General features: G+C 48.9%; 1 protein-coding gene across 3 annotated transcripts; it reads right to left on the bottom strand.

Annotated features, from left to right (window-relative positions):
• Positions 1-788: 788 nt before the first annotated feature.
• On the bottom strand, positions 789-27,964 carry ADAR (adenosine deaminase RNA specific). 3 transcript variants are annotated; one of them, XM_068962931.1, is made up of 15 exons: positions 27,817-27,964; positions 21,425-22,857; positions 19,371-19,554; positions 18,733-18,881; positions 18,009-18,153; positions 17,693-17,883; positions 8,893-9,118; positions 8,463-8,634; positions 8,095-8,188; positions 7,370-7,492; positions 6,942-7,075; positions 4,920-5,102; positions 4,334-4,446; positions 3,672-3,799; positions 789-3,507 (listed from the first exon to the last, which is right to left on the bottom strand). In XM_068962931.1, the coding sequence occupies exons 1-15, from the start codon at positions 27,829-27,831 to the stop codon at positions 3,270-3,272; spliced, it is 3,528 nt and encodes a 1,175-aa protein (XP_068819032.1). In that variant the 5' UTR covers positions 27,832-27,964; the 3' UTR covers positions 789-3,269. The 3 variants fall into 3 exon arrangements, with proteins under 3 accessions (XP_068819032.1, XP_068819040.1, XP_068819047.1); XM_068962939.1 differs by having other exon boundaries at positions 8,971-9,118; XM_068962946.1 differs by having other exon boundaries at positions 8,971-9,118; positions 17,693-17,826.

Below are 27,964 nucleotides of genomic sequence, written 5' to 3'. Positions count from 1 at the left end.
CTTGCCCGACTGTTTCAACAGATGGTGAGTGACCCCCGTGCAGTTCTGGCCCTAGGTTAATGTCCCCCAGGACATGTTGCTGGCCCCCCTGGCCTCAGCTGTTCCATCTGTATAGTCGATGAAGAGGGAGGTTTCACTGACTTAGGAGGCCTCACTGTCAGGCATCTCCTATCCTCTGGTATGGTATCTTTACACAGTCAAAGAGGAGACTTGTAGACATCCTGACCCAACAGCAACGAGGAAAATGGTGTTTCCGCTCTGAAATCAAGACAGAAATATTCTAGCTGCCATCTATAAAGTAGAAAGCAAATGGCCTGTCTCCCAAGATAGTGGCCAAGTCAGGTCTGTCCAGGCTGCAACCTGCACCTTCCGCAGGCAAACAGCTGGGGGTGGAGGGCTGTAGAAACCTCTGGAGTTGTGTCTGCGGTCTGCGATGCTGTCTCAGGGGACACTTTCCTACTCTGGGCCTTGAAATCTCGCACAGCGTGTGTCTGAGGACAAGATACTTGATGGAGGGCTCTGCTGGGGAAGGTGGGGGTGTGGAACTAGGGAAGTAAGTAAAGGCTGTCTGATGCACCCACTGTGCCAGACAAAAGCTCACCTTTGAGATGGCTCCTCTCTGCTGGCTGAGGGGGCCCCGATCCCCAGGTTCTGAGTCAGTCCCAGCTAGTGCTGTTGCCGGAAATCCCAGGACCACAGCTCCCTCCGTTCCCCACTTTCTCGTCCCCCAGGAAACCAAGACTCGAGGCTTTCTAAAAATTCAGATTCTTTTTTTTTTATTTATGAGGAATGTATATTGTTAGTCACTTATACCAAAGGACACATAAAAGCAGGATCATAAAACTGACTGCACCCATCGTGGCCCCCAAGTCTACACTTGGGCTCTTCTCCACTCTGCTCTTGGGAGTCACTACCGAGACCCCAAAAGCCAGCAAAATCCCTTCAACATGAGTAAAGGAAATAGCCTGAAGCAGCGACAAATTTTTTTACAAGTGATTATTCAAAGAATGCACAATAGCCACAGTTCAGACAAATCAACTACAAAGATCATTAAAAAAAAAAAAAAAGCTGGGGAGGAGGTCTTGCTTATCAAAAACAAGGATTGGACAAAAAAGTGAAGCAGACACTTTGGGTAGGCAGGAGTTTTGCCTCTTCTGAGGGGGTGGGGGTGAGGCGCCAGGGTGGGGTGGCCGTGCAGGGCCCAATACAGGTACAGGGAAGCCTTACTCTCTTCCTACAGCAGAAACTGAATACTGTAAGTTCGCCAGACAAGATCTTGGGGCAAGCGGGGGCTCTGAATGGTTCAGAGTGCCCAGGCTCCCAGCTGAGACGAGGTGGTGGCTGAGACTGAGCTCTGTGGAGGTTCTAATGCCCAAGGGGCTGGGCATGCCAAGGAGTGAGTAGGTGCTGCTCTCCAGCCCAAAGAACCAGGGAGCTGAGCTGCCTCCTGGGGTGGGACTGATCTCATGCCGGTGGAAGATTGACAGACCCAGGGGTAGGCCCCTGCCACCTCAGAAGACAGGCATTGCTTCCCTTCTAGTTCCACGGGACACTTTGGTGTTCCGCAGAAACATCCTTAGTGTATTTGAAAGACCTAACATTTCTCCCTTTGGTCAAAAGCACAGAGGGCACAGTAGCCACGACAATAAATGTGCGGACCTGGGTGGATCCACCGCTGACAAGGCGGGACAGACGGGGCTTAACTAGCCGTAGTCAGCAGGGTGTGCGGGAGGACGGAAGATCATCCGAGGGCACTGGTGTGGCCTATTCACAGATGACAGGAACTGTCCAGAGAGAAAGAGGCAGGCTCAGGTCTGGAGAGGGCAGAGCCTCTGTACTTTTCTGGAGCACACCTGGCTGGCTAGCCCAGAGCCAGACTCCACGGAGAGACGCAGGCTCTGGCCACAGGAGTCCACGCTGGCTTGAGGTGCAGGCCCAGAGCCCCACCTCACTGAGTTTTAGGACAACCTCCCCTTTCACTTGGAGTTACTGCTCAAGGGCAACCCTAGAAAGACTCCTAGTGGGCAGGAGACCTCGGGTCTGTGACCTGCCCGCAGACAACCTTCTGAAGCTATCAGGCAAAACAAAAGCACTCAGTTAATCAACGGAAAATGACATCTGAACTTCAAATCTGTGCAATTACAGGTTATCTGTAGCTGCCGAGGATCAACATTTATGGCATTCTTTTAAAAACTCCCCATTTACCATGAATTAGTCACCTTCCCTTGGTGTCACCATCACGAGAAATATGCTGGGGGGGACAGTGGTCTGACCCAACATGATTTTTTGCCTTATTCCTGCTAAGTCATGATTATCTGAGCAGAGACGATTTACCCTCTAGGATTTACCCTGGGTTTCTTCCTACCAATTGGTCGGGGTCTACAGCGTTACTGCCCCCATCAGTAGGACAAATTCCTAGGAATGCTTTAGGAGGAGCAGCAGCTGGGAGCTTGGCAACATTCCAAGGTATGTCTGCCTACCGGGAAAGTGGTCTGTGTTACCCCCGGAGGGCAGGCCTCCTCCAGTGCTCAGGCAATTCCATTAGCCCCATCTGGCTGGTCCCAGACCTTCCTGCCACCTGGGGAAGGGATGCACCTCCCCGGCAGCTGCCTCCCCTGCCGCTGGGCCCCTCCCAAGCCGGCTAAAGTGCAAGATCACGGAGCATCATCTGCAGGTTCTCATCATGCTTGGCACCAGTAACAAGCTGACTGCAGTGTTCAACTCCGGCCCTTAGAAATGTGTCACCAGATTCTTTAAGTTCACTGCTTTACCCTCTTGGAGGAAAAGGAAAAACTAACAATCACGAGGAAGGAATCTCAGAAGGGGAAGACGGGAAGCAGAGGGGCCTCAGAATTCACAAATGAAAAATCCTCTGTCCCTGGCATGGTTCACACAGTTGACTGGAACCTAATCGAGACCACAAGAGGTCAGTGTAGCAAACACAAAGGGAAAGGAAACAGAAAAAAATGGAAATAGACCGGAAGAGGAAATGGGCGGAAAGAAGGAGCCAACCCCTTCTCTCTGCCCTGCGGTCTCTGTCTCTCTGCTGGGGAAAAGAGAAGGGGGTGGTGAGACCTGGCCTGGGATTCCCAAAGAAAAGCAGAATAACAGGAACCCAAAGTTCTCAGTGTCACCAGCCGCAGTTCCATTCTTTAAAAAAAAAAAGGGAAAATAAAACCCAAAACCCCTTGACCCATGTGATGAGGAATGCTACGACCTCTCTCTCGCACCCAGTGTGAAACACCCGACCCATCAGTCACTGGGTCACACTACACTGGGCAAAGGTAAAAATTCTTCTCCTCCTGGGGCTTGCTTATCCAGTTTCCGTAGCCCATGTCCTTCAGAGATTTTTTGAAGTAGTTCTTGGCTATCTCGTAGTCGCGGGCAGCTTTCTTGGCCTCACCATAGGAGAGTCTAAGTAGATCTCTGCGGTATCGGAAGGAGCAGAGCTTCTTAAATAGAAGGAAAATGTTCTTTTTGGAGACCCGGGACAATTCGTTCCGTGGCCTGGGGAAACAGAAGGACTCATTATCCACCTGGGACGGAACAAGTGGAGGCACTGGGGGTGCGGAGGCGGCAGCTTTTAAGCTCTGGTGTTTTGACAACGTGACGCCCCTTGGCAGTCTGGCTGGCACGCCTGGCTGTGTGGCTGTGCTTCCCCAGCTCCTTACCCATCCACGGTGCCTCTGGTCCCATCCAGGATTTCTAGGTCGTAGCCATCAGCTAAACACCAGTTGACACTTGTCTCCTTGGTCTTCCCAGACTGCCTTTTGGAATCATATACGCTGACTCGGCCAACCTAGGAATTCCAGGGAGGAAGATGGAAACTTTCAGAGAAAAGCTTCTGAAGCAGGGACTCAAGACTCACAGGAAAGAGGGAAGACAGGGTCACGATCTTTCTCCCTTGTTTATGATTCCATTTGGCTAAGACTGAGATGTACTAACCCCACCTCAATTCAAATGAATTCCAAACTAAAAGAAGGAAAGAAGTGAAAGTGTTAATCGCTTAGTCATATCCAACTCTTTGTGACCCCATGGACTGCAGCCTGCCAGGCTCCTCTGTCCATGAGATTCTCCAGGCAAGAATACTGGAGTGGGCTGCATTTCCTCCTCCAGGGGATCTTCCCAACCCAGGGATCAAGCCCAGGTCTCTTGCTTTACAGGCAGGTTCTTTCCTATCTTAGCCATCGGGGAAGCCCCCAAAGGAGGGAAGGCTAAGTTTGAGGGAAACCAACTAAGGCTCCCCTTGCCCACACTGTACATTTCTGCTCTGCTGACAGGACTACTTGAAAAGGAGAAAACATCAAGAGAAAAATGGATTGGGTTATCGCACCTTGGGGTGGTTGACAATAAAGGGATGTCGGAGTCCATCCTCAAACGCACTTCCATCTCTTGTCACACGACAGCAAATGGCACGGGTCAGGTGCCCCTGGCTGAACAGGTAACCTGGGTACAAAAAGAAATGCACACATCTGATTATCCCCAGTGCCATGAAGCAACAGAGGCATGTGGGGAGGGTGAGGGCACAGACAGAGCCTCAGCTCCCTAGGCAGGGAGCACCTGCTGACTGCGGCTGCCCAGGATACACAGGGATCATCAGTTAAGCACAATATATAAGGTTCCAGGTAAGGCCAAGCGCTGAGACGGCAAGGACACTAAGACGCTGCAGTTTTAAGCTGCTGTGTTTCTCTAACTCACCTTGAAAGACTTGGCTGGCATATTGTTACTGAGACTGCTGCCTAAACCAATTTTCCCATCACAGCAGACGGGACACTCAGAATCAATCACTAAACCACCGAATAGAGCACACTTTGAAAAGGGGAGACATCATGTTAACACCTGGCAATGAAGTGTGCAGTTTGCTGGGATCTGGGAACCGGGATGACAGTCCGGTTCCAGCTTCCAAGACAGGTCCTTACCCAGAGTGACGGATTTGAGATACACAGGCTGCAGGAAGTGGGTCAACAGTGCCCCCTGCAGGCCCAGCACATTCCAGCGCAGGATTTTGTCGCTGCAGGACATGGTGCGGAGTCTCTCCCCCAGCCGAATGCCGTCCCATGTGGGCACAATGTCACTGGACTCCACTGGGATCGTGCCTTCCCCTGGATGAGAGACTTGGGTTAGACCTGCAAGGGCCGCTGGACCAGGCCCCTCCCCGGCATGGCATTTTCTGCTCCTTAGACTTGGGCCAGAGGATTCTCACTCATTTGTTCTTTGAATATTTCACAGCAGCTACTTTGTACTGGGCACTAGGCTTGGTGCTGGGAAGCAACAGTGAGCAAAACCAAATCAGATCCTTGCGTTCCTAGCGGGTTTATGGGAGTGAGGGAGCAGAAAGGGGACACTAAACAAGTCAGCCAATACACACATAATGATTGTAGATAGTTTGAGGGAGCTATAATGGACAGGTCAGGGCATCTCTTGGGACAGGACTGTCGGGGGGCTGAGACACGAAGGAAGAGAAGAAACAGCTGAGAAAGAGTGTTTCAGACAGAGTTCAGCAAAAGCAAAGGCCCTGAGGCAGCAGAGGGTTTAGCTGTTGAGGGACCTGACGAAGAACCAGGATGGCCGAAGTGGCAGGGCTTGCTTTCGTGTAGTGGGAGACCATGCCAGGGTGGTGGGCTTTTGGTTCTTCGTGAACTTCAATGAGATACAATCCACCCGTTTAGAGTATATAATAATTTTTAGTGTATTCACAGACTTGTGCAGCCATCACCACAACCAATGTGAGAACATTTCATCACCCTCCAAGGAAGCCTCCTATCCCTTAGCAGTCACGCCCCATTTCCCTCCAGCCCTTTCCACCGCTGGCCCAGCTGGCCCGACTTACTTTCCTTCTTTATGGATTTTCCTATTCTAGACGTTTCAAGTAAATGAAAATGTGGGAGCCACGTAACACAAACTCTTTCGTGACTGGCTTCTTTCCCTTCTCCACACTGTTCCCTCGGTTCCCTCGTGCTGTGGCATGTATCAAATGATATCCCGATTTATGGATATACTTCATTTTGTTTACCCACTCATCAGTCGCTGGGGTTGTCTCTACTTTGGGCTATTACGAACATTGCTGCTATGAACATTCTGTATTAGTTTTTTCTCCCTGGGTCTCCATAATGGGAGACTGCAGGGGGAAAAAATGAGAGGAGAAAAGCAGACTCTTCAGGGCTGTGAAGCGCAGTGCCAGCGCAGCAAATGCAGCAACGACGCGGCAGCCTGCGGCCTCCTCAGCCCCAAGAGTGGCAATGCCGAGAGAGAGGGTAGCCGGTCTGTGTTAGTTTTTGTGTGGACCTATTTTCATTTCTCTTGGGGATGTTCCTAGGAGTGAACTGCCGGGTCATATGGGAGCTCTGTGTTTAGACTTCAGGGTTCTGAGGAGGGAAGCGACATGACCTCTGTTCGAGGGTCACTCTGATGACTGCAGAAGGCTGGCCTGAAGGGAACGGAGTGGACGTGAGGAGACCGTGAGGAGACACGGGAGGACGGTAGAGCAGGAGGAGCTGGCAGACAAGGTGCAGAACCAGCGGCCAACTAGGCAGGCGGGGAAGCGGGCGCGGAGTCCTGTCAACGCCTCAGGCTTGTTCTGCCTTGCTTTCTTTCCGTTTTCTCCAACCTTCCCTGAGGTGATCCCATCCATTTCCATGGCCATAAGGATCAACCGCAGGAGGATAACTCCCAGACTTTTATTTGCAGCCATCTCTCTCCTCTGAGCTCTCGATGGGCACCGCTGCCTCCTATGTGACTGCAGATCCACCCAGCCGACTAATGCAAAACGGAGTCCCAGTCTTCCCATAGAGCTTCCCCGACCTACATCTTCCCTCCCTCTGGAGACGAGACCCTGGTACCCCACCCATGATGGCAGAAACCCTGCAGCTGTGCCCTGGCCCTGCGATGGGCCTGGGGCTTTGCAGAGCCTTTCTGTGGGCGATGGAGGACGTGTCACTCACCGTTCTCTACCTTGGTGCGGAGCTTGCCTTGTTTGGGATTCTCGAAGACAGGGTAGTGGCGGGAGTCTGTGCTCTCCACGGCTCGGTCGCTGCACGACTTGTCAAAGAGGGCACCATCCCCACACGGGGCCGTGCTGCAAGACAGGGGCGTCTGTTAACACCCACCTGTGCGCATGGGTCTCTTCAGCTGCCTGGGGCTCAAGAACAGCTCTGTGGCAGAAACGAGGCTTTTTTTTTTTTTCTGAAGCCTACACAGGCTACTGGAGTGGATAGAAGTGTGAGTCATTCCACACTGGGGTGTGAACCTCAACCAAGAGTCAAGCATTGCCCACTGAACAAGCTCTGAATTATGGACGTGGAGACCATTCAGACACCCAGCCCCGGAAAGCCGACGGGCCGGCTCTGGTGACAACAGAGACTGTACAGACCTGATATAGAGATGGAATGACACGCTCTTTTTTATTTGAAGCTTTTCTCCTCCTTTAGCAGGTTCAAATATACTATCCTTCGCCGTCTGGGGGTTGTATTTCATTAACTCGCTGTAGAGAAACCTGTAAGCAGAAAGTCTGGTTAAGAAGACTGCTTTGACTCTGGGAACAGTGGTTGCTGCTATAATCTGATCCCAAGGAAAAGCCTTAACGGTGCAGACCTTACACGCTTTCTCCGGTTGAAAGAGGTGGTGGAATCTCTCCATGGGAGACCTCAGCATTTCTTACAGTTAAGTTAGCCTTTCAGGTCAGTTACAGTTCGGCCAAGAGCTTCCTGCTCTGGCAGCGACAGGAATTTTAGGGCAGAACAAACTGATTCAGGAACTACAGGAGGCTGTGGCTTCTTTCCCTTCACAAATTAAAGATGAACTGGAGAGGAAAGCTGGCAGGACAGTGGGTTTGTTTGTAGGTCCTCAAATGGAGACAGAAGGCCTCCTCATCCCCATGGCCCTGAAGATCAAGAGGTCATCATGTGTTTTTTAAAAGGGGCTTGAAGTGGAGTTAGCGGGAAAAGACAGCACTCTTCCACAGCGGGCCGAGGAGAGGGATGTAGCCACGTCACAAGAGGAACTGATTCAGTAAGAAGCTCAAAGGCTGACCCTGCAGCGTTGAGGACCTGCCTGTGAGGTGGTGGCAGAGCCCCGACACCCTGCGATCTTGCTCACCTGATGAAGCCTCTCCGGGAGATGATCTCGGCATGACAGTCATTGACAGTTTCTCCCTTTAAGCTCAGAGAATCTCCTTTCACACAGCGATTTCCTAGAAAGGCATTTAAAGCAAATGTGAAATTTCCAAAGGAAAACAAGGATATCGGTTCTTAAACCCTGAAGGTACAAATAGCCTATTTATCAATCCTGACTCCTGTATTCTTTTTCCTATGATATGAGAATTCATTCCTTGCTCTGAATAAACTGTAGCTAAAATATAAGATGAGTCTTCTGCCTTAAACTCACCCACAGAGGAGAATAAGGAGGTACCTGCAGTCACCACAGGGCGTGGAGAGCTGGGGGGACACACTTCAGCACCCACTTACCTGTCCCCAGGCTGACCACAACCCCTAGGTCGTCAGAGTCTTTCTTCATGATGATGGCAGCCAGGATCTTGCGGCCGAGTAAGGAGGGCTGGAAACTGTTGGTGAGGGCGTTGAAGCACCGGTGGCTCAGCATGGCTATCTGGTCGTGGAAGGTGCTGCCCGTGAGAGGGAGCTGTGGGGAGAGGAGGCTTGTCAGGGCCAGAGCCTCGCCTGCGTCCACCATGTTTCAGACTGGGGGTGGGGGAGGTCGAGGACTACTCGACTTGTAGGTCAATTTTCCCCCCTCTTGCACTAGCATCCCAGCTCTATGGAGGCTAATATTAAAGACGAGGGATGGTTCACATGACAGCAAGTTAAGAGCTGACTCCACCCAGACAGGAGTTAGCAGGACCCCCAAAAAAAAGATAGCACCAAAAGTAGACGGCTTAACTGTCTTTCGCTTTGCTTCTGGGGACCTTGAGAGGAGGAGCATAGTTCTTCTGAGACTGGCCCCTGTCACTGGGGTTACCTCTGTGAAACCCATGCGCTCTGCCTTCTCGTCCTCCCCAATCAAAACGCGGAGGGCCGCATCTGCAGCTTCCTGCTTGCCTTGCTTCTTGCTGTGCGCGCAGACGGCTGGGAACCAGCGACCCCCAACTTTCGCTTGGTAAACGAACCTTGGAGATGAGAAGCAGGGAATAAAGACAAGTACCTGACCCTGCCAGCTGCTCCAGAAAAGGGCTGGTTTTGCTCAAGGGGAGGCCAGACTGGCCGACACGTGGCCTCATCACTCCTGACAGCTCTGTTCCTAAGGCACCACTCCCCAGACTTTGAATATTCCTGAATCATAGTGTGGTTTCTGCTATATCCAGGTATCACCTGAGTATTACTTACCTGATATTTTTCTCTAAATTGACTCTTTTTCAATGTAAATACATTTTATTTTTAAAAAAATTTTTTTACTTTAAATACATTTTAAAAGGACACTCTGTATCACTACTGTAAATGAAAAATCAGGATCACTTGCCATTCATGGAAGGTGGCTATAAATAAACGGGATAAAATCAACTTATTAAATTCTGACGAGACGCTATGGCTTGTAAAGGCTCGAAGCCTGCCTTTACCATAAAGGAAATCAGTAAGTATTAGAGAGGCTTTAAAGCAATACCAGCACCACATGTGGACTTCCCTTTTACCTTAAGCAGAAATGAGACGGGAGTAACTTTTTCCTGCTTGAATCACTGTTTCTAATGCTCTGATTTTTTAATTACCTGATTTCATTTCCTCATTCATTTCCTGATTTGCTCAAGAGGACTTAACCTGGAGAGATCTGAGAGCAAGGTTGGCCTTAGCTCCAGGAACCACACCTTTATTAGGAGTTACTTTTAGATTCTTGGGGGAGTCCCTGGTGGCTCAGACGGTAAACAGTCTGCCCACAGTGCGGGAGATCCGAGTTCGATCCTTGGGTCTGGAAGATCCCCTGGAGAAGGAAATGGCAACCCACTCTAGATTCCTGCCTGGAGAATCCCATGGACAGAGGAATCCCATGGTGGGCTACAGTCCTTGGGATCGCAAAGAGTTGGACACAACTGAGCAACTACACTTTCACTTTAGATTCCTGGAGGCCTTGCGGAGGGGGAGGGGACAGGTAGAGCAGGGAGGCAGGCAGCGCTGCTAGGCAGGGAGGGGAGTGGCCTGTGGTTCCCCTCCCTTCGTGGCTAGGCATCTCCACAAACACACAGGGAAGAAGAGATGGAGCAAAACAGCTTGGGTAGCTACCAGACAAGGTTTCAAGAATCCCAGCTTTTAACCAGATCCTGCAGCCATGAAATTAAAAGACGCTTACTCCTTGGAAGGAAAGCTATGACCAACCTAGATAGCATATTCAAAAGCAGACACATTACTTTGCCGACTAAGGTCCGTCTAGTCAAGGCTATGGTTTTTCCAGTAGTCATGTATGGATGTGAGAGTTGGACTGTGAAGAAGGCTGAGCGCCGAAGAATGGATGCTTTTGAACTGTGGTGTTGGAGAAGACTCTTGAGAGTCCCTTGGACTGCAAGGAGATCCAACCAGTCCATTCTGAAGGAGATCAGCCCTGGGATTTCTTTGGAAGGAATGATGCGAACGCTGAAGCTCCAGTGCTTTGGCCACCTCATGTGAAGAGTTGACTTATTGGAAAAGACTCTGATGCTGGGAGGGATTGGGGGCAGGAGCAGAAGGGGACGACAGAGGATGAGATGGCTGGTCGGCATCACTGACTAGATGGACGCGAGTCTGAGTGAACTCCGGGAGTTGGTGATGGACAGGGAGGCCTGGCGTGCTGCGATTCATGGGGTCGCAAAGAGTCGGACACGACTGAACGACTGAACTGAACCAAACCTGCTTTAGGGAAACCCAGCTTTCTGGATAATCTAACTGCATATAACAAAGGTTTCAGTATCAAGATTTATCAATCAGCTCAAGGCAGTGAAAGGAATCCATCTTTCTGGTCAACCACACTGAGCTTCTCACTATTTCTTGCTTGTCATAAGCATCTGAATGCCTTTGCTCCTTTCTTTGATGATGCCAACTGGTTTGTGCAAGCCAGTGGGCTAAAAGCTTATGAAGAAAAAGCACAGAGGCATGAAGAGATGTTGAAGAGAGGGGATGGGGCCAAACTGTGTAGAATCTTGACCTGAGGGATCCAGGAGAATTTCATGAGTGTTCTGTATGTTTGAAAAGAATATGCACTCTTAGGCACAAAGATACACATACATATATATACACATACCTATATGTGTGCACAGAAAAACAAGACTGAGGGCGAAAGGTGGGGGGGGGGGGCAGAAGATGAGATGGACATGAAAGTGAGCAAACTCCGGGAGACAGCGGAGGACAGAGAAGCCTGGCAGGTTGCAGTCCGTGGGGTTGCAGAGTCGGACACAGCTTAGTGACTGAACAACCACAATATATAGAACAAAGTTTCTTAGTTGCGCAATTAGGATCCACTAGAGCTTCACTGTCCAATACGACAGCCACTGGCCACGTGAGGCTAACTTTAATGAAAATTCAATACAACTGATAATTCAGTTCCTCGGTTACACAGCCACATTTCAAGTGCTCAGCAACCACATATGGCTAGTGGTTAGCCTTTTAGTGGAATGCTGGGGACAAAAGCCTAACTGGAATAAGTCAAGGAAGTGAAACCGATGAAGACATCGAGTATAAACAATTATATTGAGAGGTCTGGCTGTGAGGGGAGCAGAGAGACGAGGTGGTATTTGGAGGGAGATGTGGGGTCAAGGGAAGGGTTTTAGCAGATGGGCACAGGCATGTGTGCAGGCTGATGGGAAGGATCCAACAGAGCTCTGGAGCAGCTGATAATGAGAGTGGGAGAGAATGGAAGGACAGGCCGAGGGGGAGGGGATCCAGGGCACGGAATGGAAGGAGGATGCTTCCTGCACACCAGTACAGATGTCCTGGGCAGATGACGTAGGAAGGTGGATTCAGTGATGGGAAAGTAAGGATTGTTACTGCTAATATCTACTACTGTGGGCAAAAATCCCTTAGAAGAAATGGAGTAGCCCTCATAGTCAACAAAAGAGTCCAAAATGCACTAGTTGGGTGCAATCTCAAAAACGACAGAATGATTTCTGTTTGTTTCCAAGGCAAACCATATCACAGTAATCCAAGTCTATGCCCCAACACTAATGCCAAAGAAGCTGAAGTTGAATGGTTCTGTGAAGACCTACAAGATCTTCTAGAACTAACACCAAAAAAAGATGTCCTTTTCATCACAGGGGACTGGAATGCAGAAGTAGGAAGTCAAGAGATACCTGGAGTAACAGGCAAGTTTTGCCTTGGAGTACAAAATGAAGCAGGGCAAAGGGTAACGGAGTTTTGCCAAGAGAATGCACCAGTCACAGCAAATGCCCTCTTCCAACAACACAAGAGACGACTCTACACATGGACATCACCAGATGGTCAATACTGAAATCATCTTGATTATATTCTTTGCACCTGAAGATGGAGAAGCTCTATATAGTCAGCAAAAACAAGACCAGGAGCTGACTGTGGCTCAGAGCACAAACTCCTTATTGCCAAATTCAGACTTACATTGAAAAAAGTAGGGAAAACCACTAGGCCATTCAGATATGACCTAAATCAAATCAAGACCAGGAGCTGACTGTGGCTCAGAGCACAAACTCCTTATTGCCAAATTCAGACTTAAATTGAAAAAAGTAGGGAAAACCACTAGGCCATTCAGGTATGACCTAAATCAAATCCGTTACGTTTATACAATGGGAGTGACAAATAGATTCAAGGGATTAGATCTGATAGAGTACCTGAAGAACTATGAACAGAGCTTTGTAACACGGTACAGGAGGCAGTGATCAAAACCACCCCCAAGTAAAAAGAAACGCAAAAAGGCAAAATGGTTGTCTGAGGAGGCCTTACAAATAGCTGAAGAAAGAAGAGAAGCAAAAGGCAAAGGAGGAAAGGAAAGATATACCCATTTGAATGCAGAGTTCCAAAGAATAGCAAGCAGAGATAAGAAAGCCATCCCAAGTGAACAATGCAAAGAAATAGAGGAAAACAATAGAATGGGAAAGACTAGAGCTCTCTTCAAGAAAATTAGAGATACCAACGGAGCATTTCATGCAAAGATGGGCACAATAAAAGACAGAAATGGTATGGACCTAACGGAAGCAGAAGATAGCAAGAAGAGGTGGCAAGAATACATAGAAGAACTATATAAAAAAGATCTTAATGACCCAGATAACCACAATGGTATGATCACTCACCTACAGGCAGCCATTCTTGGAGTCCAAAGTCAAGTGGGCCTTAGGAAGCATCACTATGAACAAAGCTAGTGGAAGTGATGGAATTTCAGCTGAGCTATTTCAAATCCTAAAAGACGATGCTGTTAAAGTGCTGCACTCAATATGCCAGCAAACTCAGCAGTGGGCATAGGACTAGAAAAGGTCAGTTTTCATTCCAGTCCCAAAGAAGGGCAATGCCAAAGAATGTTCAAACTACCACACAATTGCACTCATTTCACATGCTAGCAAAGTAATGCACAAAATCTTCCAAGCTAGGCTTCGACAGTATGTGAACTGAGAAACTGCAGATGTTCAAGCTGGATTTAGAAAAGGCAGAAGAACCAGAGATCAAATTGCCAACATCCGCTGGATCAAAGAAAAAGCAAGAGAGTTCCAGAAAAACATCTACTTCTGCTTCACTGACTACGCTAAAGCCTTTGACTGTGTGGATCACAACAATTTGTGGAAAATTCTTAAAGAGATGGGAATACTAGATCACCATACTTACCTACCTGCATACAGGTTTTACAGGTCAAGAAATAACAATTAGACCCAGACATGAGCAACGGACTGGTTCAAAACTGTAATAGGAGTTAGTATGTCAAGGCTGATATTGTCACTCTGCTTTAACTTATATGCAGAGTATATCATGCAAGATTCTGGGCTGGATGAAACACAAGCTTGAATCAAGATTGCTGGGAGATTTATCAACAACCTGAGATATGCAGGTTACAGCACCCTTATGACAGAAAGAGAAGAGGAACTGAAGAGCTTCTTGATGAAGGTGAAAGAGGAGAGTGAAAAGTCTGGCTTAAAACCCAACATTCAAAAAACTAAGATCATGGCATCCAGTCCCATCACTTCATGGCAAACAGATGGAAGACAGTTACAGACTTTATATCCTTGGGCTCTAAAATCACTGCAGACAATGACTGCAGCCATGAAATTAAAAGACACTTGCTCCTTGGAAGAAAAACTATGTCCAACCTAGACAGCATATTAAAAAGCAGAGATATTACTTTGCCAACAAAGGTCCATCTAGTCAAAGCTATGGTTTTTTCATTAGTCATATATGGATGTGGCAGCTGGACCATAAACAAGGTTGACTGCCAAATAATTGATGCTTTCAAACTATGGTGTTGGAGAAAACTCTTGAGAGTCCCTTGGACTGTAAGGAGATCAAACCAGTCAATCCTAAAGGAAATCAATCCTGAATATTCATTGGAAGGACTGATGCTAAAATACTTTGGCCACCTGATGCGAAGAGCTGACTCATTGGAAAAGACCCTGATGCTGAAAAAGACTGAAAGCAGGAGGAGAAGGGGATGACAGAGGATGAGATGGTTGAATGTCATCACTGACTCAATGGACATGAGCTTGAGCAAGCTCCAGGAGATGGTCAAGGACAGGGAAGCCTGGTGTGCTGCAGTCCTCGGGGTCGCAGAGTCAGACATGACTGAATGACTGAACAACAACAATTATTTCTCAATTAAGTCAGGTCATCAGTTTATAGCAAGAAAGGAGTTTTGTTGGAAATTTGAAGACAAAGGTCTGAAATGGTTTTCTTAGAGTATGAAAGAAAAGGCAGTATAAAAATATAGTAGGAAAAATGCCACGGAGAGGGCAAAAGTCGGGGCAGTGGTGGGGGCGGGGGGCAAGTGAATCTCCCTTACTTAAAACCCTTCAATGGCTCTCTACTGCTTGTGAGGCAGCAGGATGACATGGCTCACAAGGTTCCCTTCAGTCTCATCTGGCGTCAGGTCGCCCCTGTGCTCTCTGCTCCACCCACACTGGCCTTCCGGCAGCCCTTTACCAGCTCTGCAGACCTGGGGGTACTAAGGTCTCAGCTTACGCATCACTTCTCAGGGAAGCCCTCTCCTCTCTCTGTACTGAGTCAAGTCATGCCATGTAGGTTCTCATCACATCATGCAATGTGAGCGCTTTATAATCTATCAAATCCAAGATCTTACATTTCTTTATATGATTACTGATATCTGACTCCCATTCTAACAAATACAATGTCCTGTATAGATATCTGTTGAATGAATAAATAAACGTAGAGAGACCAGGAGACTATTTCCTGGTTTAGGTGAGAGAAGACGATGGCTTGGCTGAGAGAGTGTTGACACTGGAGGCAGAAAGAGGAGAAAGGGATTTGGGATAGAAATTGTAGGTACAATAAACAGAGCTTCCCTGGTGGCTCAGGAATGAAAGAATTTGCCTGCAATGTAGGAGACCTGGGTTCGATCACTGGGTTGGGAAAATCCCCCAGAGAAGGGAATGGCTACCCACTGCAGTGTTCTTGCCTGGAGAATTCTGTGTACAGAGGAGCCTGGCAGGCCACAGCCCACGGCTGCAAAGAGTCGGACACAACTGAGCAACTAACACCTCTTTTTTTTCTTTTCTTCAAGGACAGTTTGGCTGAAGGAGGTGAATTGGATAGAGGAGATGGTCCCCAGGTTTTTGGCATTTTATCTAACGTGGAACCCACATATTCCCTATTAGGAATGTGCCTGAGTCACTTATCTTTTTAGCTAAAGTTGCAAATAGGATATTTTCTACACGTTTTCTAACTGCTTATTACTATATACAAGAAAAGTTCTTGACTCTTAACACATCATTTTGTAGTCCCCTGCTCTCCTAAATTCTGCTTCGTCTCTGCATTTCTTCAGTTTTCTCACGAATATTCCAGGCATACTATCAAATCATCTACGAATAGTGGTAACTTTACCTCCCCTTCCCTCTCTTTACACTTGCTTCTTTCTCTAAACTGCTTGCATTAGCTAGGAATTCCAGAATGACAGTAAATAGTGATGACACTGGCAGCCGCACCTCCCTGACTTTAATGGGAACAGTTCTGGGTTTAACATAAGCTGCTGGCTTTTGACTTCAGACATGTTCTTTACCATGCAAAGGATGTATTCAATAATTTCTGCTTTCTTAATCTGAACGGAAGCTAAATTTTACTGTACGTCTCTTCGGAACCTCAGGAGATGACCATGTGGTGTTTCTCCTTTGACCTATTAATGTGGTAAATAGTAATAATAAATATCCTGGTGTGGACTAGGCTTTGTACTTTATGGAGATACCATTTTTCGCCTTTTAGAATGCTTATGAGGTAGAGAAAGAGACATTCTTTATATACCGTTGGTGGAAGCATAGACCAGTATAATTTCATTGGAGGAAAATTTGGCAAAATTTACCAAAACTTTAAATGCACATATGTTATTCATTGTAGCCTTGTTAGAATACCAAGTTTGGAAAGAATCCAAGTATTCATTAACTGAGGCTGGTTAAGTAAATCATGATAAATCCGTATACTGAAACACTATACTTTGCAGCTATATACCAAGAACACAAAGTGATATGAAAAATTTTCTAAGATAATAATTTTGTATGTAAAAAGCAAGCTAGAAATTAATGCATATATGTATTTCTGTGTAATGAAGGGGAATATAGCTGCTTGTATTTATATGGACACTCTTTAAGGATATATAATAGTGCAAAGTTATTACATGTTGGGGTATGTGTGTGTGTGTATGTATAGGTAAGAACTGGGTGAAAGTGAGAAGAAAAAGTGAGAAGTTTTTTATATTTTTATTTTTGAATAATATTTTTTATTTTGCATAATCTATTACCTATTTTAAAAACTTAAACAACAGTGTATGAGACTGATTGCCCAGAACTTCCGCTCCTGAACATTTATACCAGAGACAGGTTTGTACATGTAGACAAAGACAGGTAGAGCAGGCTGTTCGCTGCAAGAGTGCTTTTAGAGTAAGACCAGAACTAGCCTGAATGTCCCTGGAAGTCGGTTAGACAAACTATGCAAGGTGGGGCTTCAAACAGTAATAACGTTCTTCTTCTTAAACTACCAGGTAGGTAGTTGAGTGTCTGTTTTAAGAGGGACTTTCGTATCTCTTGTTCAGCAAAGCAATTTAAAAACTGTAAATATCTATTCAATGGAGCATTTATGTGGTAGGTCTATACAAACTCATTTGTAATGACCTCTGAGGCACACAGTTAAGTAGAACAGAAGATGACATATACTTATTTTAAAAAACAGAGGGAAGGAAAACAGGCTCAGATGTGCATGGAATCAAGAAACTGGTAACAGTATATGAGTCTGGGGAAGGAAACGAAGTCTAAACTAGAAATGAGACCTTTTCATTGCACATCTTTTCAATCAGCTTGAATGATTTTCTACGGGTATATATATCCCTTTAAAAATTAAAACTTGTTTAAAAAAATTTTTAAGGCTCACACTCACTGCAAGAGTGGGTATCTTCTCAAGATGGCTGATCTAGTGTCTTCTCAGAGGCCCTGGGGACAGGGCTCTCTCAACATGCCCTGCCTGTCATTCACAGCTAATACACATCCTTCCTTTTCCTGGGTTATAGGCTGTCCCACCCTGTGACACAAGGCTGTAGCCAGGACTGGAACACTCACTTGGGCTCGTGAGGAGGTCCGGACTGGTCAACCAACTTGAACTCAGCAGCAAAGCCGTGGGAGCGGGCGTACTCCAACAGGCCACCCACTGGGTTGGTGTTCAGGTATCTGACGAGCTCACTGATCCTCCTGACCTTGTTGGGCATCACTGATTCCAAGTTATCGAACGCTTCCATGTTCGTACTTCCGGGCTGAAGGAGAATCAGCCAAAGAGGAACTGTGACCACTTAACGGAGACTCTGAGGGGCTCACGGGCCATCCTACGCCACTCGGTTGCTAAAACGGCCAGCATCTTGTGAGTAGGAAATGGCCCCACCTGGTCATCAGAAGACGCCGAGCTGGTCGCCTCCCCTTGCAAGGCCTTCATGGCTTCCTCGGCAGCCATCTGCTTTGCTGCCTTCTTGCTCGGGGCGCTGGCAGTGGGGAAAGTATGGGTTCCCATTGCAACACAGTACTGGAACCTGACAGGAGATGAAAGGAGAGGATTAAACTGGTTTTGATAGAAGAGCTTTACCTAGCCTTTGTCAGGTTGTCATCCTTCACGACTTGTAATCTCCTTGCACACATCGCCTCCGTGCCTTGGCTCACGCAGTCACTTCTGCCTTGAAGAGCCGGTGCCTTTCACCCTCCTACTGCCCCCAGTCTCTCGCAGCCCAACTGACCCCTAAGCAACATTTTTAAGCATCAACCTAATTTCATGTCCTCCAGGAACCCTTCTCTCGAACATGTAAGTCTGCAGAGCCTCAGAGCAGAGAGCTTCTCAGGTAGACCTAGGTCTTGCACCTCTTAGTCCCACCACCAGTAACCTTCAAGCCAGGTGTCTCCCTCCTGCTCGGTCCCTGATTTGCCCTGTGAGCTCCTAACCCGACACTCTGCTCCACAAGCAGCAACCATGCTCTCAAGGCCCCACATTCTCCATACTGAAAACAGGAGTGACTGCTCAGTGAAATAATCTGCCATCTCGAGGAGGCAAGGAAGAAAATGTATCTCTCTCTTTTTTGAGAAAACCTCAGCAGAGATACATGATACAAGAGATGTACTTGGGGTCATGGGCAGGGCCTTCTCTGGATAGGAGACGGAATTCACAGGAGCTCCCCAACTTGTGCACACACTCAAGCAATGTAGTGACGGGGTTCTTCCCAGAAAGGAAGGATGTTGCTGAAGGGGTGGCAGTCTGGGACTCTGCAGTCTGTGGAGAAAATGAGACAAAAACAAAACAAGAACAAAAACAGACTGAGAAAACATTGGTTGTTCTGTCACAGCAGAAGGGAACGGGGATGGGAGAACTTCTTTCGGTCAATTGCATGTTTGGGGCTGGCTTTCTAAAGGAAGAGGGTTGCGGGGATTTTCTAGGCCTTGCAGATCAGTTACTTAAACGTCCTTGGTTTCATTTTGTATCTGCCAAGAGAGGAGACTGGATTCAATAAATTTTAATGCCTTTTTCAACTCTGAAATTCTGCAATTCCAGTTAGGTTGGGAGGGGGCACCAGAAGGAGAGCTGGGTATGAAAAGAGGAAAGGCGGGTTGGTGAGGCGGGGGAGAGGGGACAGCGGGAAGCTGACCCTGAGACAGAGCGGGTTGGGCAGGGCGGGACTGTTCCAAGAGGGTCAGGTGATGGTCTAGTGCTCCACGGATGTGGACGGTGAGTGGAGGTCCTCCCGGAGGACGGGACACCCACCTTCTCTGGCTCCCTCTCCGAGGAATAGCGGCAGGCTTCTTCTGGGCTTCCACTGTCCTGGGCTTTGGCTTCCTCGAGCAGAATCGTCATGGCTTTCGTGGCTGCATCCTGCTTGGCCACTTTCTTGCTGCCAGCTTCAGCTGGGGGAAACTCTCGGCCACTGATGACAACTTGGAATTTAAATCTTGATGGAAAGTGATTAGATGTGTGAACACTAGTCTAGGCCATCCCTTCTGCCCTCTCCAAAGAGATCTTCACCCTGGAATTTCCTGCTACGCTAAGGGGTTTGTTGACTTGTGAAGGAGATGGGGGGCAGACCAAGGGACTCCTGTCCCTTTGCAGGTACAGCCTATTCCTGCTTTTGGGAAACAAAGCAGCCAGCGACCCTCTCTCTCTAAGCTCATTAGAGCAAACGTAGCCACAGGTGATAAGAAACTAGCTCAAGGGAAACCCACTATCCTTTAGCAATGAATTAAGATCAAATCTGTACAAAAAATGATGAGCTAAAATCACCATTAGAGTCTTGTTAGCAACCAAAGAGCCTTTACCCTAAAGCAATGGTGGCCGACTCAGCCACCTCAAGGGTGTTCCTAAAGAAAGCCAAGGCTTCTCACAGCGCAGCCTCACACTCTCCAGACACCTGCGGGGATCAGATGTCTGCCACTCTGGGGAGCCTGTTTTTGTCCCCAACCTACCCTCAGAGGTACACCACTCTCATGGTCTCCTTTGAGCCATCCTACAGCTCTATTTGTCTGCCGCCTGAGATGAAAGGCATATCTCCTCGTTATGCAGAGAACCAAAAAGCATTTGTTCTAGGCCCCCTGGACTTAGCTTAGTCCACTTTTGTTCAAGCTTTCAAATTGGTTCAGCTCTTTGCTCAATCTGGGATTTCATTTAGAAAAGTAGGTCAAATTTCTTATTTCCTGGGTCTTCTGAAATATTTGAACATGGCATCAATGTTTCTTACAGCTGGAGTCCAAAGAAAGGTTAACCACAAAACCCACTGCTGTGCCCCAACTCGGGAGAGGGACAAAGGGAGAAGAAGGAAGGACGGCCATCCTACCTCTACCCTAGACGGAAGCACACCCGCCTGACCCTGACAGCTTCTGGATGCACCCTCTCTTCCTCACAGCTCCCCTGCAATGTCATCTCAGTGTCATTAAGATGGTCCGATAAGGAGGCAGGGTCGCCAATGGGAGTCGTTACCCTCATCAGACAGTGGCCTACAGCTAATGTGAAGGTGAGTGGGACTCTGCCGGCGTGCTCTCCAGTTGTGGCGGGCGGCCCCTCGGCTTTAGTGGTCCTTGATCTCTGTTAGGCCCTGCAGCGGCTCCTCCCGGGCCCACCTGTCTTCCTCTATCTGTCTGCTGGCTTGGAAACGCCTATGGTGCCGGGCCAGGCCAGCTGTCTGAGTGAGGTAATTTCTGACTTCACAGCTTAGGAGCAGCAGCAAGTGCTAGCCCACCCATCTGTGCGGAGGCAGCTTGTAAAATTAGAACCACCACCTTCAGGAGGCAGGCAGCCGCACACACCCTACATGTGCATCCCTTCCCTACGGGAGCTGAGCGGGAGGCAGGAGGGCTGGGGTGGTTTGAACTCATTGCTACTTAGCAGCACAATCCATCCTTACTCCGGTGTGCAGCCAGCTGTTGGTGCATCCCGTGGGGAGCTCAGCTGGTGGGGGGTGGGGTGGGAGTGGAGGAGGATGGCACATGGAAGGGGGCGGGAGGGGCATCAAGCCTTCATTACCTATGGCCTTAGGAGGCAGGCATGACACTGCTGCATGGAAGCTAATCATCTCCAAAGAAGCTTCATTTTAGCCAAGAGTGCCAACTTCCCCCTTGCTCAGCCAAGACTCTGGCTGGGCCAAGGTCTACGTTCCCTGCTCAAGAGGTAGAGGAAGGGCCAGACAAGGATGACGCAGCCCACAGGTAGAAAGAAGAGGGAAAAGACAGGGGCCACCAACCGGCACCGCTCACGAGTCGGCTGAGACTGTGTCAGGAGCAAGAGCGCCCGACCCCAACCTTAGGCACAATTCCTGGGTGGTCTCTTACCGAGGTTCATGGGGTGGTCCGCTCTGCTCTATCATGTTGAACTCACAGGTCTGACTAGCGAACTGGGCATACTCTAACAGGCCGCTGATGGGGTTCTTCAGCTGGCACTCTGTCAGTTTCTTGTAGGGTGAACACCGTGGCAAGCCATGACTGTAGAAGGAGGGCATCTCCATGATGGCACGGAACTCACCTGGTGCAGCGTGGATACTATTCAAGTCATCGGGGATGTCATCTGTGGCCCACTGGCCGTTTTCAAAGTCAACATACCCTGTTTTGGAGGGGCCGTTGTCATGAACAGGTGGTTTCAGTTTTACTGGTTCCGCTGTGGCCTCTTGCTTGAGTTTTAACTTGACGACGGGTTCCTGCCCATTTTCCACCTTTCCTGGGGTGACCGTGCTGTTGGAAGCGTCTGATGCAGGTGAGTTGCAGGTGGGGCCCTCTGTGGTTTTTCCGGCCTCCAGGATAGCAGCAGCTTGAGTGGTTTCCGGAACACTATCCTTGTTTCTCTTGATCTGTATCCTCTCTCGCTTCTTGTCAGTCAAATACCATATGGGAGGGGTGGTGCCCTGCCTGTAGACATCTCCCTGCCTTTCCAAGTCAATCAGCACAGCGTTCACATCCCGGGCCTTGGTGAAGCCAATGTTTTTAGCCAAGTTCAGGGCAGAGGAGCTGGACACGTTGAACAGGTGGTCACAGATCTTCTCCTTGATCTCAGCCATGTCGAGAGGCTCGGGGGGCTCTTCTAAGCCACGCGGGGTGCTTCTGTCTTCTGTTTCCACCCTGGAGTCTGGGCTTGGAGCTCCTGAGGTCTGACTCTCTGCCCTTGTTACTTGGCTAGGCTGGTTCTGAGCCTGAACCGGGACTGTGGCTCTCCACAAAGGGGGAGATCCTACCTCTTGGTGCAGCTTTCCCTTCTCTGCCAGAGAGTACAGGACTCGGTTGATGTCCTTCTTTGGGGCTTGGAGCTTCCGGGCCAGATCACGCGCTGTGGTGGCCTTCCCGTCTCCAAGCTCATCCAAGAGCTTTAGGGTCCTTTGTTCCTGATCCTGGCTGATGGTCAGTCCCTGGAAATGTGAGGAGAGCCTATCAACACCTCTCCATGGCCGAATGTGGCCACGTGGGAAAGGACGCTGGAACCGTCTTGGGACTACCTGACTTCTGAGAGGCACGCCCCTGGGGACACCTCGGATCTGGAGGGGCCCGCCTCTGGCAGGTGGTCCTGGAAACCTCGGCCAGAGTCCAGGGAGGAGCGGTGGCAGTGATGGTGGCTGCTTTCCAAATAGGGGCACTTCTGGGAGCTGCCCCTTGAGAAACTCTATTTGCTGGAGCTGGAAACTGTCACGATAAGGTCCCCGCTCTGGCTGCTGGTGTCTGTGCCTGCTGTGCTCATAGCCTTGGGCTGGGCGGGCTTGGTATCTGTTGAGGGAATACCCCTACAGAAAAAGAAGATGGAGAAGAGCGTGAATTAGGACTGCGGCAGGGAGTCTGTCCCTTCTGCCTTCTTGGGGTGGGGGGGGGGTGGGGGCTGTATCTGATTCTTAACAAGCTGAGAAGCTGAGTGAGGCGTGGGCTAGTGACCCAGCTAGGGCGGCCTGCACACCTCATAGGTGCTACCCGTGGACCCAACAGAGGGAATAGATGGAGGAGCAGACAGTGAGACACACAGAGCTCCTGGGAGCATGTGTTGGTGCTGACACTCCAGCACAGCCTCTCCAGCAACCTAGCGCATTGTCTTCCCTTCAAGAGTTTAGGGACTTGAGAACGTATGTTTCCACTCATCCAAAAAAAACAACAAAAAACGTTTACAATCAAGAAAGCAAATAAATGTTTTACTTTAAAAACAAACACACAGCATAACCTAAAAGTGCCAAGGGAGTTAGGAGACCATGAGATGGCCCACCGCCCAGCCCCCTTCTCTGGAATCTATCATCTGGGTGACAATAAAGAAACAAGCAAGTGGCCTGGGTGAACTGGAGCCCCATCCTCCAAGGCTGTAGCAGAGAGAGTCCCCTCACCTGGGGGAGGGCGGCGGGACCTCAGAGAATCGTCTACTTGCACCGCCATCCTGGGAGAACCAGAATTTGATTTTAAGGGAACCGGACAGTTTTCTTAGAAAACAGGTACACTGTTCTCATCCTTCAGTACGGTGCCCAGGCTCAGAGGGGACACCGGGCACTCCTACTCAGACCACTAGGCCCACCTGGATGTGTGGAGCTGCTGGTGTCTATTCCACACCCCCTTAGCTACTGCCCAAGAGCTGCTTCCATGGTGCATCTTCAGAAGCCGGTCCTGTAGGCCACCAGCTACTCCATCTTCTCTCAGACTGCCACTCGTTCACCAGAACAGCGAGCACGACGACCCTGTCCGCACCCACAGACCAGCGATGCTACTCACCGCGATGCCACCCACGGAGCAGGACTACTCACTGGAGGGGCTTATGGGATCCAGGGTTGGGGTGTCAGTAAACACCTGGCTGCCTGCCCCCAGGGTTGCACGTCTAGGAAACCTTCTGTTTCCTCATGCTCACATCCTCCTTGTCTGATCCTCCGGAAGGCCACAGGGACCCGCAGGCAGCTGCGTCCCTTTCTTCAGTAACGTCAGCTTTCTGTTCCCACCCCCGCCCCCCGGCCACGGTGAGGGGAGCTCAGTGCTCTCACTGGGCATGCTCACAGTACATGGGCTACACACTTCCTCAGTGCCTCTCCAGCGGCTGCCACCTCCGCCTTTCAGCCACACGAGCGGCTCGTCCAGCTTCTAATTCAATCTCACTGTTACTTGACCACTGAACCTCCAATCCTGAACCTCTTTTCCAGGGTCAGCAAACTTCTTCTGTAAGGGGCCGGTAGGAGGGTCATCTGTAGCACCTCCTTTACAAAACCAGGGGAGGGCTGCAGTTGGCTGTGGGTTGCAGTTTGCTGACTCCTGCTCTTCTCCAACCGCAACTTCCCTGTGTTTCTACGACATCCACTCCTTCCCCTTGTGGGACCTGCTGCTCACGTGACGTCCACTCCTGCCCCCGTGGCTGCGGGTCAGCCAAACACCTCCTCGTTCAGCCTGCATCTCAGGGTCAGTTCCCTTCTCCACCCAAGGCCTGTTCTCCCCTTTTTCTGTTCCAAAACTTCCAAATGGTGCTGGAGGAGGATACTGCCTCATGCTAATAAGACCACATAAATTCCTCCTCTTGAATCTCTGTTTCCAGGGCTGTTTGGTGGTCAGTTCAGTACAACAAACATATGCCACTCAATGCAGATCGAGATCTCTTACTTTAAAATCCTCCCACAGCTTGGTGACACAGCACCAAAGATCTCTCATCTTTCTTCTTCCTTCTGTCTGTCCCTATCCTTTCTTTCACCCCTTAGATATAATTAGTCTCCGAGGTTTTGTCTACAGCTCTCTTCTTCCTTCCCCAGGTTGATTTCACCCGCTCCCCTAACCTTAACCAGTCTTTTTAAGAAACAGTGTTCAAATCTATTATCTCTGCTACCACCTGTGCTGAAGCTTAAGACTTGAATTTTCAAATGCTTTGACGATCTGTTCACTTAGATTCTTGACCACTACCTCAAATGACACACACTCTGAACCAAATTAATTCTTCTCCCTCTCTCAGCCCCTTCTCCTGCTTTCTTATTCCTGTTAGTGGCAGCACTCTCCTCGTAGTTATGAAGGCTGGAAGCCTGAGTCACCCCTGCTGCCTGCCTACCTTAGTCCCTGTCTCCTGCATCTCATCAGGTAGTTGCAAAGTCCTATCTTGTCTACCACCCCTATCTTTTCCCTTATGCGTCTTTTCCCCGTTCTAGCCCCTCATTCTCTCTCACATGGGCTGCCACTGTGCCTCTCATTTTCCCCTCTCTATATGCCAGTGCAACGTCCCTGCTTCTCCCCCTCCTGCCACCTGTTACAACTTGGGTCCTTTCCCTACACATCTCTCTAGATGCCACCTTCTTCAGGAGACTTCTGACTCCTGCACACCCCAGCCTGGCAGTGTTTCCTCTCCTTGAACTCCTCCCACCCTGCACCTCTTACACCATGTATGTTACCTTTTATCTTAGCTACTGATTGTTTTCCTTTTTTGCTACTGATTAATTTCGTAATACGGACTGTAGTGTCACAGTCACATACGGATTGTAGTGTATCTCAAAGGTGATTGATAATATTGGGTGCCCTAGAAATTATACGGACGTCTCTACTCTCAATGGTCTCCATGTAGTATGTGGGGGAGGCTGCAGTCAACTTGAGAGTAAGCCTCTGGGGGACAAGGACTACACTTCAGTTACAGCACCCGGCACAAAGCTGATCCTGAACCAACACCCGCATGAACAAGCCATCGCTAGTTATGCAACCTCTTCACCTCATCACTGCCTTTCTTGTGCCTCTTGCTGCACGCAACCCCCCTCCCTCTCCAGGCCTGGGGTATTTGTGAGTACAGTGAATGCTGGGTCCACAGGACTCAATTATGGGGACTTCAGGGGATTTCTGCTTAGCTCTTTGAGTGACCCTGGTGAAAGAACTTTGTTTCAAAGTGGCTGAAGTCAGTTTCTAGCTCAATGCTTTCTAGATTTAAACTGCTGCTTCTTAGCCAAAACTTGTAAAATATTTGAATGTCTATTTAAAGAAGAGTAGAACAAATCATGACACATTCAGGCTGTGGAATCATACTCACAGTTTAAAAAAAAATGTGTTATCTATTTAGGAATGATATAATGTTAAATTAACAAAGAAAGCAAGCTGCAGACAAATATGTATGCTATAATCCCTTTTTTCATAAACAAAAGGGAAAAAAAACCCATGAATGTGTATGCATGATAGAAAGAACACAGAGAAAAGAGACAGAGAAGGGAAACACAAATTTTTAACAACAGTTATTTTAGAGAAAAATTAGAGGGAGATTATTAATTTGTCCTTTATACCCCCTAAAATCTCCTAAAAGCCAAACCACTTGAGAACAGCCCCATGGAGTCACCGAGCGGGACTGAGAGCAAGAAGAAAGGAGCAAACCAACCCCCACGGTGCTCATTCTTAAATCCTTCAACATCCCCCTTCACCCAACTTCATGCCTATGTACTATACAAACTATTTGACAAGTCACTTATGCCCTGCAAAGTCTCCCTTCAATCTATTCTCACACATTTGAGATTAAGAGAGAAGCCCCCACCTTCGCCACATGGGGTCCATTGGTTTGCATAAAAAAATGCTTTTCCCACAAGTCAAGTGTCCCTAACTCTTTTAAAGAAGGGAAAAAAAAATACATGTATACATATATGTATGTATACATACACACACATACATGCATGTACATATATGGAGAAGGCAATGGCACCCCACTCCAGTACTCTTGTCTGGAGAATCCCATGGACGGAGCAGCCTGGTAGGCTGCAGTCCATGGGGTTGCTAAGAGTTGGACACAACTGGGCGACCTCACTTTCACTTTTCACTTTCATGCATTGGAGAAGGAAATGGCAACCCACTCCAATGTTCTTGGCTGGAGAATCCCAGGGACAGGGGAGCCTGGTGGGCTGCCGTCTATGGGGTCGCACAGAGTCGGGCACGACTGAAGTGACTTAGCACTTGGCACTCTGAGTTTTGACCATACAGAGTCAAGGCACACACAGCCCTCTAACCACCACTGAGATCAAGATACAGAATATTTCCCTTCCCCAAAACCTTTTTTATGCACTTTGTAAACAGCTTCTTTCTCCACACACAGCTCCTATCAGCAACTGGTCTGTCTTCTGTCCCTGCGGGTTTTTCTCCAGAATGTCATCTAAATGAACTCGTATGCAGTGTTTTAATCCAGCTTCTTTTGCTCAGCATCATCTGAGATTTGTCCATGTTGTTGCATACAGCAGTATTTCCTGCCTTTGTGGCTGAGCAGATTTCCACTATATGGATGTATCCCAGTTTGTTTAATCACCCGTTGAAGGACACTAGGGTCTTCCAGGTTTTGGACATAATGAGTCAAGCCATTATAAACTTTTTCCTACAGGTTAAGGAGAAGACGCTCAAAGTCAAGCAGGTGGGGGCGCGGGGCGGGGCGGGGGGTAGGTGGCTAAAGGCTGGACTGAGCCGCCATGGGGTCCGAGCAGAAAAGCAGAGGGGGGCTGTCTTGACCTGGGCTCAGGCCTTGGTCCTCTGGGAGAGGAGGTGCATTTCCCTCACAAATCCTCTTCCAAATCTTACTCAACACAGAGTTAATAAACATGACACAACTTTCTGAATTCCTAGAATAGCAATTTTGCTTGGCAAGAAACCACACGCTCTCACACAATAAGCATATGTCAAGCAGGAAAACAGGGACGTGGGGGCGGGAGGTGGGGGCGGGGTGGAGGATAAGATGAGCCCAGGCCAGCAGGGTGCGGGCGCGCCGGCTCTGGGCCCTGACCCCAGGGGCTTACCTGTCTTGGGTCCATGGCGCGCCCCAGGCATGTTCCGGTGCCCGCCCGCAGCCAGCAGCGCGACCCTCCGCAGCTGGACCTTTCCCAGGGCAGGCCGTGGGCCTCCCAGACGCAGGGGGCGCCTCTGGAGTCGACTCAAGCCCCGGGA

Source organism: Capricornis sumatraensis, chromosome 2 (genome assembly GCF_032405125.1).
Source record: "Capricornis sumatraensis isolate serow.1 chromosome 2, serow.2, whole genome shotgun sequence".
Taxonomy (NCBI): domain Eukaryota; kingdom Metazoa; phylum Chordata; class Mammalia; order Artiodactyla; family Bovidae; genus Capricornis; species Capricornis sumatraensis.
Note: the sequence above shows the minus strand (reverse complement) of the source record. Positions and strands in the feature narration are given on the sequence as shown.